This window comes from Lytechinus variegatus, chromosome 7 (genome assembly GCF_018143015.1).
Source record: "Lytechinus variegatus isolate NC3 chromosome 7, Lvar_3.0, whole genome shotgun sequence".
Taxonomy (NCBI): Eukaryota; Metazoa; Echinodermata; class Echinoidea; order Temnopleuroida; family Toxopneustidae; genus Lytechinus; species Lytechinus variegatus.
The window spans coordinates 22,013,131-22,030,808 of NC_054746.1; the positions used below are offsets into that span (position 1 = coordinate 22,013,131).

The following is a 17,678-nucleotide window of genomic DNA, read 5'->3' on the forward strand; positions in this document are numbered from 1 at the left end:
TGAAAATATCTTGAGATTTTTTTTTTATAGTAGAGCACTACATTTTTATTCATAGCTCGGATAATATCTTCCGGTCAAGAAGACACTTTCACAGATGATTTTATTTTTTTCATGTCTAAACATTATCTCTAAGTTGCTTTCGAGTGGGATTCACCATTTTTACAAAATAATCCTCTACACATGATTATTCTGAGTGTAATTTTCTGATAATATGTCTATATTGAGTTGAAATGACCTTGGTATTTTCTTTAGGGCACTGAATTGTTATTATTATTTGTTTGGCGTCACCTGTGCCTGGGAGGCGAAAAGCGAACTGAATCACTATGATCCACAGGTCTCTCCTCCCGATATAATTGATTGGGGGGATGCAGGTGGACCTCGACACCGACCGGCCGGGGTTTCCCCCTACTCTTATACGAATAGTGCAGTGGGTTCTTAACGTGCAAAGGTGGTGAGTCTCCTCTACACGGGGCCTCCATTTAACGTCCTATCCGAGGGACGGAGCGTTTTCCATTGTAATATAGCCTGCATCTATGAAACATGGGAGAGACGTTTACACACAACGCACTGACTTCAGTCATCCGCCCAGGGTGGACTCGAATCTACGATCTTTGGTTCGACTTCGACGGGCAGACGCGTTACCGACTGAGCCAACACCACTCTCTTGTTATCACTGTATTAACTCAATTTATATTTAGTTGAAAAATGAAATAATTGAAACAAGTTTCTCGAGATGTAATGGTTTCTGGGCTTGACAGCTATGACATAGATTCCATATCTTGCTCGAGTAACTATAGTGTTCACGCGCGTTAGTTATATCGGGTCCGGTCTGAGCGTTTCTGGGCGACCGCGCGTTTGTTAGACGACACAGCCAGCATCATAGAATTATAAACCTAATCATTGGTGGACCACTATCAATTTGCCATTCGCTTTTAGTCTGAAATGTATTCATTAAAAGGTTAAACGTTATCACACTGTAATAAGATGGAAAAGGGGCTTATCAAATTTAAGCTATGTTTCACAGAGGAACTTTTCGTCAAAAGACGCGAGGCTTACTATGATAATGTATTTGCCCCGTCAGGGGCAAATTTTTTTCATTTTTGACAATGGAAATGACAATTTTCAGGCAGAAAAGTGCCTTCATTTACTTTTGTCCTTAAATAATTTATCATTTTTCATCTTTCAGGGGGGCACGTTGGGGGGGGGGGGCAAAATCTTGTTTTGCCCCCCAAAAATTTTATCTGGGGGGCAAGTGCCCCCCTGCCCCCCCCCCCGCTTCCGGCGCCCTTGAAACGTTGATATTTAAATGCAGAAAAGGCCCACCTACTATTTTTGGTCTTTTATGATGGAAAGGAATACATCATTCAAAATCGAAATAAAATATGTATTTTGGAAGAGATGACCTTACTTATTCGGAGTGATAACCCCCCTTTTTTTTTTTTTTTGCTTGTCAAATTTATTTTGGTGGAAATGCTGACCTTACATTTGAGGTGATAAATTTTATTTTTTGCTTGTCAAATTTTCCATCCCCTGGTTCCCCCTACCTTTAGGGAGAGTTCCCCCCTTGTCCAGAGATGATTTAAATGTCGACCATGAAAAGATGACCCCACATTGTAATTCAGGATTGCGACAGCGTAGATAACGTTTTACCAAGGAGCTTGCTCCTCTTTTTACAAATATTCATTTAAGATAGAACAATGATGAAAATTTTGCTCTTCTCCGAAGGGGGGATGGGGCGGGGGCATTACGTTGATGCAGCCCCTAGTTAATTCCCTTTTGTTGTGCTTATATGATATTGAGCCTTAGAAATCTCTGCTATAAAATTATTTGGTCAAATTTGAATGTTGTACATTCACATTGGGTGCCATTTATCTAATTTACAATACATGTAATATAATTTTTTTGGGAATTAAAGTGCACAGATATTCGGCAGATATTCTGAATTTTCCTGACGAGGATTGGATATCGATAGCGAACGCAACCACGGTCTTTCATATTACTCTCTTACTTCAGTTAAGGGGCTGGTCAGCTTGAGAGATCGAGTAGGCCTAGAGTTTTACTTTCATTAATATTTCAGCGAAATACGGTATTTTGTTTTGATTCGCGTTCTTCTTGCGGCTCTAATATGGTGTGAAAGGGGAAGCGAGCTGATCCGGAGCTGATATAGCTTGGAGTTTGACCAAAATTTATAGGTAAATTGTATTTGCTTGTGCAAAAATATTAGAAGCCGGTCGCCGCGCGCTGAAAACTCTGCCAGGCTCGCGCTCTAGCTCTGGCTCTGCATCTGCACTGAGCTGTGGCTAGGCTGTTAACTGTCTCCGTGGATTTATTATTGAATAAAAAATGATTTGTCATGTTCTTGCATTGAACTTGAATGGTGACGATTATGACTGATGATGTCAGATGATGATGCCACTGAATGACTGACTTGTTGATGGAATAATGATGAGTAAAAGGTGATGATGATGATGACAATAACGACGATGATGACGATGATCATGCCGGTGATGATGATCGTGATCATGATTGGATTGATGGATGATGATGATAACAGTAATGCTAGTTACGATGATGATAATTGTAATGGAAGTAATGACTGATGATAATGATTAGTGCCTCGGCCTCAATTGTGATGATGATTATGAAATCATCAACAATTAATGAAAATAAGGACCGACTTGGGGGTTGATTGAGTGGTGATCAATTGGTGGTTCATGCCCTGTGATTAAAAGTGATTTGTCATGTTCTTGAATTGAACTCGAATGTTGATGATCACAGATGATTTTGTTGTTTATGTCAGATGATGATGATGTTGACTGTTGTTGATCATGTTGATAATGAGTTGAGTAATGATGATGATAATGATGATGATGATGATGATGATGATGATTGGTGATGGTGATGATGATAATAGTGATGATGGAAGTAGTGATTTGTGCCTCAATTGTGATGAGATTTCATGAACAATTGATAAAAATAAAAACTGACTTGGCCTTGGGGGCTGTATGGCTATTTCAAATATCCATGTACTGTATGATGGGGGGGGGGGGGCTAAAACTACATGTATGCACTTTGTAATACAAACAATAATAATTGTGCCAATTTTAATATTTGAACTAATTATCTTTCACTTATTTGTGGCAAACATTCTAAAGATCTTTAGCCAAGAAGAAAATATCACAAAAATCACTAATATAATAAAAAAATACTGCCGTGTTTTCCGAACACCTCTTGATTTTGCCGCCCAATGTAGAAGGGGTCCTAAAGATACGCACTCTACATGTAGTTATCATGCAAACAATTATTATTTCCTGTGCCTCAATTTTTAAAATATGTCCATATTATTATTGGATAACATGAAATTAGAGCAAATATAACTCAAAAATTCCAAGCAGTTGTGGGTTATCTTTGCATTTTGAGATTTACTGAAGCCTCTGTAGAAAAAAATTGAATAGGAATCGTTCATCACTCTGCAGGCAGTGCAGTCACAGTTCCACACACAGAGTGCGCATTTGCCATTAAAAACTGCATGCGCGATGAGGTGCATAGCTTTAGGACTCCCGTAGCTTTAGGGCCTCATCTGTATTTTTATATAGACATACTACTATACAAATTTGTTGTGTTTTTCAGGGCCAATAATTTCCTTATAACTTTGAAAGTTTAACAATTTGCTGAGCTGATGTTGCTGAATGCTCCCCAAGCTGATAAAAAAAATCTACCATTTTTTTTTCATATGCAGAAAATTGTATACATGTAGATGATCCTGGCCTTGACAATGGATTTCACAGAGACTTACCCAGACACATTTTCCAGTGTGACATTGGCAATCAGAGCAGGAAATAAATCTGGATTACTGACCCTGATTCGACAAGGGAAACCTTTGGATGTACCGGACAACAGAGGCTGGAGACCTATCCATGAAGCTGCAGCAGCAGGCAATGTGCAATGTCTTCAGATGCTTGTTAATCACTTTGATGAAGAAGGTATGGATATTATAAAACAAGAAAATGTATTATTAAATCAGGTCCTTCCAGAATGTTGTCATGATAATACTTTGAATAAGAAATTATATTTTTTATATTTCCTCTCATTATACTTGCTGATTGATAAATTTACCAAGTCTGTCATCAGACTTTGTTTGCTTTTAAAAGTTTAATAAACACACATTTATAAGTAATAAACACACAATGTGGTGCATTTTGGCCCAGTGGATTATTCTTCTGACTTTGAAACAGAGGGTTGTGGGTTCAAATCCCAGCCATGGCGTAATTTCTTTAGCAAGAAATTCATCCACATTGTGCTGCACTCAACCCAGGTGAGATGAATGGTTACCTGGCAGGAGATTTTCCTTGAAATGCCACCGTGCTGTAAAAGGCAGCGGGATTAAAGCCCTGGTAATGATATTCAAGTCCTTTAGAAGCGCATAGGGACTTTATGACATAATGTTATATGCATTATTCAAGAACTGTGTTATTGTTATTATTACAATTAATTGGCCTTCACATCCCACTTTGCACCTATTTACCGCCTGGGTGGAGAGTGTCAATTTGAAGCATTGCCAAAGGATACAACTTCTGTAAACATACCACACTCTGATTACAAGTCGTGAGTCAGAGACTTCACTACATCACATTGATTCCACATGTACATGTATTCTGGATCCTGTTTGTTCTGTGAAAGGGGTAGAGTCACTAGAGGTTTGAGTTTAGGGTTATGTTTTGATGTTTCTTGAAATCATATTAATGTGCAGAATTTCAATGAGAACAGTTATCAACAAGGCCAAATGTCCCTGGAATAGAATGAAGAATGATTGATCATTGATGGAATCACCTAATCATTAGAATCACCCATTCTTTTACTAAATTTAGATGTAAAAGATGAGCTCAACCAACGAACGTTTGAAGGAGAAACGCCATTGTTTCTGGCTGCTAAGGCGGGTCACCATGATGTGGTTTCTGTTCTTCTCCAGAATGAAGCAGACCCAAACATACCCAATAATGAGGATGGCTCTTCTATATTACAAGGTACCTATCATTAGCTCCTTTACAACAATTTAATTTACCCCAATCCTTTGAGTGGGCTGAGTTTTCTTCCTCTTCATTTCTTGGAGCCTTCTATTTCTCTTTTTCTTTCTTTCTTTCACTCTCTCGTACTCAATCAATCCTCCATTCTCATTTCTTAAACACATATCAGCATTGTGTGTAATTGTGATATAACTCAAGATAGTCATACATAGATAGATGAGCATAAGGAAAAAACATACAAATATACAGGGAAAAAAATTATGTTGTTGGCAATTTAATTAATGTCTTTGCTTTAATAGTCAACTTTTTGAAAATAATAATACATCCCTTCATTTTTCTTTTTCAGCGATATACATGTTAGTCAACTCATATTCATGTGAGTGAAATTTTTGAAGTTGAAACTCTTTCGTCAATCCCAGCAAAGTTAACTTTGGCAAGTTGGATTCCATTCAAGTAAAGCATTCTTATTATGAAATAGATACCATTTTTTATTTTGCTTCTCTTCTAACATGAATAGCTGTGTGTGGAAACCATATCCGTTGTGTTGAGCACCTGACCAGAGCAGGAGCAGACCTGAATGCTAAGTACTACAATGGTTGGACCCCTCTACATGAGGCTGCTAGCCAAGGCAATGTAGCCATCACAGAATACTTGCTCAATGCCAACGCCAATATAGGAGCAAGAGATGATCATGGTATACAGCCCGTCTTTGTTGCAGCTCAGTATGGAAAAATAGACTGTCTCAATATGCTTCTAGATAGAGGTATGTATCCTGATTACATTCTTCATTTTCACTCAGATCTGCATTGTTCAGACTTGTTGAAACATGTTGCCTTGGTCATTTAATAAATTTGTATTATACCCCTAAAGTGCGAATAAATTGTCCAAAGTTTCATTGAGAAATCAGTGACATCACACTGATTGCACTGTCTGTCTATTCATTTGTTTGATATTAGGTAGTTTTCGCATTTACTAAGGGGAAACTCTCTACAATGCATTGATTCCTTTGAAATTGCAAAATCGAAAGTTGATGGACTGGGACAGCAGATCGTCGGAAGATTTGCAGCGGACGAACAATTGCAAATATGTCGTTGTCCAGAGTCAAGAGATTTCATTTACTTTTCCTTAAATTCAATTTGAAGCATATGAAGCATATACATTTAAATAGTGACATGACCAAGCACTAAAAGCCAATCATGTTCCCCTTGAGTTATTTTAAAGTTTGTGCAGAGCATCTTTGTTCTGTAAGGAATATCTGTTACCATTTTTCAAAATGGATGAGACAAAATTTTAATACATATCAAGGGAAAATTTATGTTTATTAGTATATATTTCCTCTTTTATTGACAGGAGGAGATATCAACAGTCAGGCTCAGGACAAAGCCACTCCGTTATACATCGCTACCCAGGAGAATTATGTTGATATTGTTAAAGTGCTCTTGGAGAGGGGAGCAAGCCCCAAGATATTGGTGGAGGATGGCTATCTACCTATTCATGTTGCTGCGTATAAAGGACATACTGAGTAAGTGGGACATGTTACTATATGACTTAACGTTTTAGGTGTTTGTATGTAGGAAATTTGTAATGGTACTTTGGTAGACTATTAATATTCATTCCCAGACAATGCTAAAACAGTTCTTAAAGAATTCTTAAAGAGATCATCATAAGTTACAATAAGTCTTTGATACATAACTACCAACCCTCAAAAACCTTACGATCCTCATCATCTAATCTCTTAAAAATTTCAGTTTCTAAGAAATCATGGGGGGAAGGGTCTTTGCTCATGCAGGGCCAAACCTGTGGAATTCCCATACACAGAGTTTGAAAACCCAGACTTCTGTGATCACCTTCAGGGGCAACCTGAAAACATACCTGTATAACAGTGCTTTTTGACAGACATGGACTTATTGTTCAAACATGTTTCATGTAATTTGTTTTTGTTCTTGTTCTGCTCTGAGCATCTAATCAAGATGGAAAGTGCACTATACCAGTCTCATGTATTATTTATTATTATTATTATTATGAAAAATGGGTTATGACTTTATACCTGGTAATTGGTTTAGTCATGAATAAATCTGTATTCTTTTCAGGTGTCTGGAGTTACTGTTGGTCCATTATGATACATACACAACGCTGGACTGTCCCGACACACCTCTCCATCTAGCCATAGAGGGTGGTCAAAGAGAAACGGTCAAGTTCTTGATTGAACATGGGTTTGATGTGAACACAGGCTGGAAGCTCCCACCGGTCCAGTTAGAGAAGGTGCGCAACACTCGTCCCCATTTCCTACCTCCACTTACCATGGCTGTCATGGAGAGACAGAAAGACCTGGTACAAGACATGCTTGCCATTGGGGCGTCGGCTAACTGCAGGGACTTTCCCCCTGTTACAGCCTACAAGTGCCCCTTCTATGCTGCTTTCCCCAGTATAAACATCTTAGACATTCTACTGAAGCACTGTAAGGGAGCACGATGTCCCCATTCAAAGTGGACAATGTTCAGGTAAATATTACTGTTGGTAAAATTTATGTTTATTTGTATATTGTGAGCACTTTTAAATTAGTGATTAACATCTATATTTATAGGCCATGTAATGGGTTTGAATCCAAGTATTTGATTGCTATTTAAACAACAGCTAAAAACAACCGTTTAGCCACTTTAAAACTGTATTACTGTATGGGATGGGAAAATTCCTGAAAAGTTGATGAAAAATACATATTTTGTATTTCTGCATCCATTAAATCATTATCTGTTGTCCACAATACATCTAAACCTTTCCCTGTAAGTATATTTTATGTGATTGTAAACTACCAAGAAAATAAATGATATTCTCTTCTTTCTTGTATATGAATCATCAATTTCTGGGCATTCCATTAGTATATCCATTCTTAAAATACAATGATCATTAAATTGACATCTAATCTTTAAATGTCGTAGTTTTGATCTTAAAAGATATTTGAAAGATTGTTGACTTTCTAGTACATCTACAAAGGATTCAACAACTGGTTATCATTGAGGTTTACTACTTTGATGATAACTTGTAGTTTAGCAACATTTTTGTAAACATAGCTTATGAAATATCACTGGAGTGCGCAAACTAGTGTACGCATTTTGACACGAGTGCTTGGTTTGATCAGCTTGGAATACGGATGTACAGTAATGGGCCATGAGTTAGTGCAAACATTGGCACTTAATATATAAATTTCTTAGAGGAGGGATGTATGAGTTTTATGATTTTCTGTCATATAGCTAAGCTTTGTCTGAGCATTTTGTGATGTATATTGTTTTGAGCTAATCAGTTTAGTTAGACTGATAAAATACACACTATCTCTGAAATGCATTTTTAGGTACTGGTGCATGTAATAATGCATTTTCAACCTCAACAAACAGTTTTTTCTTCAACGCTGGTACTTGAGTACAGGGCCCCATCTTACAAAGAGTTTCAATTGATCCAATCAGTCGTAACTCTATGGAAATCCATCAATGTCATAATATTTTTCTACAGGAAATTTGCCCAATGTCTTTTGTAAATAAACACAAGCACAGTGAATTTTAAAACAATGAATACAATATACATCATAGTTAGAAAATATTTTGAACAAACATGCATAATGGACTGGCCATCAATAGGCCAGCAACTCTCTTCGTAAGACGGGGCCCAGGAGTACTTGAGAACTTCTAGACCGCCAGCAATGTATTCATCCTCTTAATTAAGTAGGAGGGTGTAAATTTAACTTTTAATAGAGCATTATTTTCCTCATTACACTTTTCTTTATTTTCCTCTCCCAGGGTATTCTCTCGATCCAAGGACCTGGAAGCAATCCAGTTCCTCCTTGACCGTGGTCAAGAGCTGGAGCCAGAGTGTGATGACTGTTCAGATGACACCAAGGGCTACTGCCCTCTCAAGGATTACGCTGTAGGCCAGAAGGACTTCTTTGAGGCACTGGTCAGACTCTGGTGGGAGTATATTAGTTTTCAACCTCGCTGTAAATATGTAATGGATGCGCTCAAGCCACATGTTGGTGAGTGAATGTTGATTAAACTCCTTTTATGTATTAAGCGATTTATAAAACCACAAAAAAATGATGTGGATAATTGATGAGTAATTTATCCAGTCAATTCAGTTAAAGGTGTGATTTAATAAAAATGATACAATGGTACATATTTTGCAGTAAAAATGTATTGAGGATACATATGAAATATGAAGTGATGACACAACATATATATTCAGGGATAGGCAAGAATAATTTCAAATGGAGGCAGCTAGATGTGCTAATAGCGATTTATTTTTATAATTGATTAAATGATTAGTATATCATAGTGTTAAATATTCTTTTGTGATCACATTCTTTTTCTTATTTAATTTTTTCTCCTTTGTTTTTACTTCTAAAAAAAATCATGGGGACAGTCACCCTGTGCCCCTTAGCGGCACCGCCCCTATATCTAAGCAGAAGTTAAAATTCTGGTGTTATTAAAGAGGATGTTGTGATTTTCAAGTCAGTAGGATTCATTATTGTTTATTTATAAATTTTCACCATCTATTTCCAGATTGCCCTCGTTCACTGATGCACCTGTCTCGCATGGTTGTGAGGGAGAGGCTAGGACCTCACAGACTGTTCACAGAGAGTGCCATTAGAAACCTACCCATACCAAACATCATACAAGACTATCTTCTACATAGGTGACAAGAGAGTAGTATGCTGAATAGTAGGTAACCATCCCAGCTTGATATCATCTGAGATGGTGTTTCATAAAGGTTTTTGTGAAGTTATGTATGACTTGAAGAAATATGAAATGCCAAAAGCGTGCTAATGTTTTCCAGACATTCTAATAAATTCTAATAAATTTAATAGAATAGACCAGTTCTGAGTTACTTCATGGGCGATTTGGGTAATTTCTTTCATTATGATAGGCAGATTTCAAAGCAAGATATTATGTAAGCATGCCTTACATAGCAGGATACAGAAATTGCATAGACCATCAGGTGATCAGCATACCAGTCTAATGAACACTCCATGAAGGTATTTGTTGCATTTCTACTCTGAATGCATTGGCATGTTGTTATGACTATGTACTTGGCAGACTGTGAAGTCGCTATTGAACACATTGTTGTTTTTTGTGGATCTAATGAACAGGCTGGCCTCGAGACCGCAAAATCGTCCTCAAGTATAGAGGTCAATCCTCGGCCTCAGACGCAATCCTCGGGGCAAGGCCAGTCGAGTCCGGCAGAATTTTAGGGTGTGCAAATGCCGAAAGTGACAGTTTCTCTAAAATGTTATTGAAACTATTAGAGAGAGATAGGGGGGGAGTCGAATGTCGAGTACGCCCATCCACCTGTATGAGTATGCCCTTCTTACTTACTTTCTTTTGTCTTTTTATTTTGTTCTTGATGTCAAAGCCAATTCATGCAGCGCAGATGCACTGCATGCATGCTTCACTGACAATGACGTGACGGAGACTAGACTTTGCAATGCACGTGCGCATGCTCATACTGTAAAAAAAAATGTTTTGCGCGTGCACCATTATGTCAATATCTTGGTATTGTCATTTTGAAATTTACGTTCAACATTCAATGATATTTCAAAGTGATAACCCTTCCACTTTTCATCAAACTAGAGTGAAACTTGGACTTTGCCCCAGGCTTTCAGATTGTTTTGAAATCAAATTGTCTGTAGACACCCAGACAATTTGATTTCAAAACAACTCAAAAAACTGAGGCAAAGTTTTAAAAAATCTAGTCGACCTCTAAGGATTAATAATATGGTTAATTGGGTAAGTGTTTATGTATGAGTGTGTGTGTGTGTGTATGAATTACTAGTATATGAGTGTACTGCACAATGTAAAGTATACCCGTATGTATATGAGCATCAGTATATGTTTGTTATGGAGGTGTGGAAAAACAAACCATAACCAAAACAAAGAGCATCACTGGGCAAAGGAATGACAGGTATTTAGGGTCCCTATGAAATCTTTTGCCATTGCCACCAAATAATATCACAATACTTGGCCATTGCTGGCCTTTTCCTGGCTCTCCAGCCTTGGCCGGCCTTGTATTGGAATATTCGGCCTCGGTCTGGCCTCAAAGGACCTCTTGTTTGACCAGAAGAATTTTTGTCTGCTTTCAGCAAAGATAATTCACCTGCATTTGACTTGTATTGTGTTGTGTAATTTTACAAGTTTTCTCAATCTCTGCTGTATTGCGTAATAGAGGTTTTCTGACAACCTTGTAATGGGTACAACCTGTCTTTGACCATTTGATATTATGTGTTAAAGCAGAAAATAGTAACATATGAAGTAAACTACCTATAGTAATGTTAAGTGCTGGTAAAATTAATTTTACCTGCTAAATTAGGAAACTCTATTTACACTGGATCTCTTCATACCGAGACAGACTTTGTGAGTGTTGATCAATTTCAAACTTGAATCAAAGTGGTGATTTGATATTTGTAAAGCTTGAAACCATCTTCTCATTTGCTACAAAACTGGAGCACAAAAGAAAAAAAAATAATGATCCAAATTTACCTTTCATTAAGCCTTCTGAATTAAATTGTTGCCAATCTGTTAGTTTCAGGCTCTTTGAAGCTTTAGATACTGACTGATTGTACATCTTGATATTTTTCTTTGATAATTCCATTCATCAATTTGAAATCAAATATTCCTACCTCACTGATAAAATGAATTATACCCATTCATCATAAAGGATGAATGAAAGGCCTGTCAGTATCTATCATTGATGACATTTTCAGCATGTTTCACTTGTTTGTTATATCATTCCTGAGATTGATAGGCCAAAGTCCTCCCCAAAAAAATTTGATTTAAATTGAATGAGAAATGTAAAATTAGCATATTCTCGGTTTTGAAAATTAGGTATCAGTACTACACTGATGTCTCTTCATTTTTTTTTCAAAAGAATAATCTTTTTCTCAATCATCTATACATGTATATACATGTGTATTTGTCAAAGAATCTTGGTTTTTATCTATACTGAAAGCTCCAAAAATTGTTGTTCAAGGGTAAATTCACATTGACAATAAGTTTATTGTAAAAATTGCAGAAAAATATAGAATACTGCTGAAGGTTTGAGTAAAATCCATCAAAGAATATAAAGCTATTAGAATTTTAATTACATATGCGATCAGCTCTTCTACATATCGAATTGTAAAAAATCAGTGAAATGTCATTTTCTCAGAAAATTGAAAATGGTTTTTACTGTACATTCAGTGTATCAAGAGGCATATCATTTTACACCCATTCCTAAAAAAAATAAAAATAAGTCATCACTAACCATTAAAAAATTAAAATTTATGCATTTCATATTACATAATATATTAGGCAGCTGCTCATTTATGAAATCACAAATCCAAAACTTAAAATTCTGATGACTTTCTTAATCTTTAATGGATTTTCCTCAAACCTTCACCAATATTATTTTCAGCTATTTTTACAACAAACTTTTCTTCAGGATAAACTTCAAGAAAGCCTCTAAGTCTATATGAAAGAGTATGTGCTCGAAATTTGTCTATTGGCCTTATGTATATCACTTCAAGAATGTGCAGATGAATGTAGTTTCCTGGACAGCTGAGAACTTTATAGAAAGGTGTTGTCTGCTATATTATAAACTATAAAAACAAAGTAAAATAAATCCATCGATTTCAACCCATAATTAGTAATATAATATGTTTGTTTAAATTTTCTGGGTATGTATGAAATGTGTTTGCAGGGAATATCTAAATGCATTCATTTGTCATCACTCATCAATGAGTTTGTTTGAAATAGTTTTTTAATATCTGTGATCATGAATGTATTCACTTACCTTTATTGTACCATGGATTGAATATTGTTTGTAAATGTTGTATTAAATTGCTTGGTATTTTGTTTAGTACTACACAAATGCCACATAAAATTGCATATTATGAAGCAAAAAATATGATGTGTAACTCAGGCATTTATATTACCGGTAGTTCTACAACATTATGCAGTACAATTTGATTTAGATTTACAATTTTCCATTTAATAGACGTTTATTGGGTTTCCAATTGGAGGAGCCGTGGTGTAGTGGTTCTGACTCTCGCCTTGTAAACAGAGGGTCGTGTGTTCGAATCCCACCGCAGTCTGGCGTCCTTTGGCAAGGCGTTAATCCACACTTTGCCACTCTCGACCCAGGTGCTAAATGGGTACCCGGTAGGATGTGAAAGTCATTGTAGCTTGACCAGTATTGTGTGCGCCTCACAGGCGACTGACTGGAATACTCCCCAGGGAGTGGAGGATGTGCACACATTGTGTGCGGGAATGACTGTTTGAATCCGATGACCGGGGTAATAATATATCTGTAAAGCGCTTAGAAACGTCGTTCCGATGGATTAAGCGCTATATAAAAGCGGATTATTATTATTATTATTAATATAGACATATTGTATTCATTCAACAGTTGTTATAGATTGTATTTTTTTCATTTACATGATTAGTTTGGCAGGCAAAGAAATAAGATTCAATGTTTCAAGTCCTATTCATCAAATAATTTTATTTACTTTACATTTTGATTCTGTCAAAGAGACCTAATATTATCATTAGAATTATGTGCTACATTATTATTGTGAAAACTGTGAACTATTTTGGAAAGAAAGGAAGCACTAAGGTTGTGACTTTATCATGATTATTCCCTGGCACCATATTATACAAATCTATAGAGCTTGATTTTCACTTGCACATTCAGAATGTAAGAAACCATAATTATTACTATATTTACATCATATTTGTGCGCAGATTTTTTTAAAAGTTCTTATCTGTATATTGCACTCATGTCTGCCATGAATAACTTTCCAGGGGACAACTTTCTGAATGTTGTCAGTACTGAAGTGCTGTCATTTTTCAACTGTTACCATAAAAAAAATGCCTATACTTCTCAGCCAATCAAAACTGGGGAAACTAGTCACATGAGAGATGTAGATGACATTCTCCCCTGGTGCTCTACCAACAACCTAAGCTGCAGCATAGCTGTCGTTATAACACTCAAGCATTTCAAGGGAGATAGAATTCCTTCCAGGAACCTCATCTAGGTTGAGAGAGAGACAGATGCAGTCTAATGTCATGGCAAAGGACATTGATGAATGGTCCAGGCTGGAAATACTTATATCTCAATAAATAGAGTAAAATTCACAGTGCAAAATGCTGAAAATTTGATCAAAATCGGATAAAAAATAATGAAGTTTTTTAATTTTAAAGATTTGCATTATTCCGGTAAAACAGTTCTAGGCATGTCTTTATGAATATTCATTAGGTGGGTTGATGAAGTCATATCCCCACTTGTTCTTTGTATTTTATGATATGAAATTAGGGTTATTCGAAATTTTTCTACCAAGAACTAAAACAATTGGATTGACAACTGATTAAGTGCATTAGTGATTTATTGCTGCAACTTATTTCATCATAATGGAGACATATCATTTACACATATATGAAAAAATGAAACAATTAGGATTTCATGTGATAACATGAAAAAGGAAAGTGGGGATTTGGCATCAGCCCACCAAATGAATATTCATGACGATGTGCATATAACTGTTTTCACAAAATATTGATAAACTTTAAAATTCAATAACTTTGTTGATTATTATCCAATTTTGATGAAATTTTCAGCAGTTTGCTTTGTGATATTTACTTTATTTATTTAGATATAAATATTTTCAGCCCGGACTGCCCCTTTAATGGTAGCAATATTTAGAGACAAACTTTGAAGACTTGTCTACTTGGCTAAGACATCTGTACAAGGAAGGGAATGGATAGGGAGAAGTTTTTTTTTCATCTTGCCTGTGTATACATGTACTTGTTTTCTCTTTCCTTAGTTGAAATAGAAATACCAATGGGGTGTTGCATAAAATTTCAGGACTGGAATATGGTGGCTAAACTTTTTTTCTTATGCTTAAACTAAGTATGAAAATTCTTTTAATAAGGTTGAATAACCTCAGTTTAATTGTTTATATTTATATAATTTTCACTATTAAGTAGTGATATCAGCATATTTTGAAGGGAGCTATTACTAAAATTCTTAAGAAATCCACTTTATTTTGATGATTAGCCTTTCTTTCAAAGAAAAATGTTTAGGTATCATAAATTAGCAATGATTCTTCCATTTAGGAGGTTGTACAAGAGGATTTTTACTATTTCTTTTTTTCTGTCAAAACTATGATATTATAATTTTGAAAAATCCTAGATGAACGATCATCTACGGACATAAACATTCATGAGTTTATTTATTTGAAAGTTATGTTTTGGTGTGTGGCTACATATAGATATATTGTTTTATGTTCTCTTTTGTGCAATTGAATTTTGATTTTGAATACCAGATATAAAGAAGTTATTGCAAAGAGTAATAGTATGATTTGTGTATAAATACAAACCCCTTCTTATTGTTACATAAAGAAAATAAAAAGATAATGATAGCATAATATTGTGTAAAATGGAATATGTTAGCTTCGATAGAAATAGCGAGATGAAGGAGAAGAAGAAAGGGTATGAGAGGGACAGAATGGGGGTAGTGAGAATGAAAGAGGGAGGAGATGGAGAGAGTGAAATCGCGAAGAAGTAGGAAAGAGGGAAAGAGATGGAATGAGAGAAAAAAGGGGGGTTATTGGGGAGACATGGACTGGATATTTATCATTTTATATTAAAAGAAAAAAAGAAGAAAATATGGATATGAATAGTTTCACCAAAATAATGTTAAACCTAACAAAGACAAGGTTTGATATTTTCATCCGATTTTAATGAACTTTTAAGTTGATTGCTTGATCATTCTATTAATTCAAATATTTATGATCTGACCATGTCCGTATACAGAAGTTTTTCGGGGGGAGGCAAGTTTAAAAAATATCAAAGAAACTCGAAGGCGATTGAGCTTGTCATGGGCGTTTTGCATTTTCACAATTAGAATTGAGGATTTCGTGCACACTTTTTGTGAATTTTTGTGAAAAATTTCATTACTGAAAAAATGTAAGTTTTCCATTTTTTTGGGGGGGGGGGCTGCCCCCACCGCTCGCTGATCATGGCCATAATCTGACAAGTTGTCAGAGCTCACAACTTTCCTATATTTTGGCTGACTGAAGCACTAATATCTGATTGTTAGGTGACAAAATTTAAACGCTCCGGCGATATTTGCTCATGTCTCCTACAGTATACATCAGAGGGCATATAGGGTTAGAATAGGGATTGTAATATAGATTTTGGTTCAGAAAAATGTAAAACGATATTAGGGTTTATTTCGTTTTGGCGGTTGGGTTTCATGTTTGGATTAATGCGCAGATGTTCCATCGGAGCAAATTGTTACGGAACCGACTGTTAATATTGTAATTGTCTGGCAAATCCCGTAATAAACGCGTCCCTGGTGTACCCCTATATAAGATGAGTTTTAAAAAGCCTCTAACCTGACATCAATTTGGACACATGTAGACACTTACTATAACCAGGCGCGGATCCATAGGGGGGCCGAGGGGCCTTGGCCCCCCCCCCCCCTTCGGCTAAAAAAAAAAAGAGGGAGGGAAAAAAGAGAAAAAGAGGGGAAGAGGGGAAAGAAAAGAAGAAAAAGAAGAAAGGGAGAAGGAAAGAAAAAAAGAGAGGTAAAGAGGGGAAAGAAAGGAAAAAAGGGAAGAGGGGGAAGGAAGGGAAGGAAAAGAGAGAGGAAAAGGGGAAAGAAAGAGAAGGAAAAAAGAGAGGGAAAGGAAAAGGGGAAAAAAGAGAGAGAGGGAAGAGGGGAAAGGAAGAGAAGAAAAAGAGAGAGAGGAAAAAGAGGAAAGAAAAGGAGGAAGAGAAGAAAAGAAAAGGGGAGGGAGAGGGAGGAAAGAAGAAAAGAAAAAAGAGAGGGGAAAGAAAAAAGAGAAGAAGAGGGGAAAGAAAGAGAAAAAGAGGAAGAGGGGGAAGGAAGAGAAGAAAAAGGAGGGGGAGGGAGAAGAAAAAAGAGGAAGAGGGGGAAGAGAGAGGAAAAGGAGAAAAAAGGAAAGAGAGGAAGAGGGAAGAAAGAAGAGAAAAAGGAGAGAGAAGGGGAAAGAAAAGGGGAAAGGAAGAGAAGAAAAGGGGAAAGGAAAAGGGGAAAGGAAGAGGGGGGAAAGAGGGAGAGGGGAAAGAAAAGGAAAGAGAGGAAGAGGGAGGAAAGAAAAAAAGAGAGGGGAAAGAAAATAAGAAAAAGAAGAGGGGAAAGAAAAGAAGAAAAAAGGGAAAAGAAGAGGGGAAAGAAAAGAAGAAAAAAGGGGAAAAGAAGAGGGGAAACAAAGAGAAAAATGAGGAAGAGGGGGAAGGAAGAGAAGAAAAGGGAGGGGAGGGGGAGAAAAAAAGAGGAAGAAGGTGAAAAGAGAGAGGAAGAGGGGAAAAGGAGAAAAAAGGAGGGGGGGGGTGATATTCGAACAAGGGAAGGCAAATTGAGTTCGAAGGGATGCCAAAATGATGTTCGAACTGGAGGCGAATTTATGTTCGAACGGGGGGGGGGGGCGAATTGATGTTGGACCTACATGTATAGGGGCGCCAAATTAATATTCAACTAGGAGGGCGCGGAAATGATGTTCGAAGTGGGGGCGCCAAATTGATACTTGAACTAGGGAGGGGGGCCAAATCGATGTTCGAGGTAGGGGGGCGCCAAATTGATACTCAACTAGGGGGGCGAAATGATATT

At 36.6% G+C, this 17,678-nt stretch overlaps 1 protein-coding gene across 1 annotated transcript; it reads left to right on the forward strand.

Moving 5' to 3' along the window:
• The first annotated feature begins 1,998 nt into the window (after positions 1–1,998).
• On the forward strand, positions 1,999–12,337 carry LOC121418754 (ankyrin repeat and SOCS box protein 3-like). The gene is made up of 8 exons (XM_041612837.1): positions 1,999–2,192; positions 3,740–3,983; positions 4,869–5,024; positions 5,542–5,787; positions 6,375–6,546; positions 7,115–7,525; positions 8,813–9,045; positions 9,572–12,337. The coding sequence occupies exons 2-8, from the start codon at positions 3,758–3,760 to the stop codon at positions 9,706–9,708; spliced, it is 1,581 nt and encodes a 526-aa protein (XP_041468771.1). The 5' UTR covers positions 1,999–2,192; positions 3,740–3,757; the 3' UTR covers positions 9,709–12,337.
• The last annotated feature ends 5,341 nt before the right edge of the window (positions 12,338–17,678 follow it).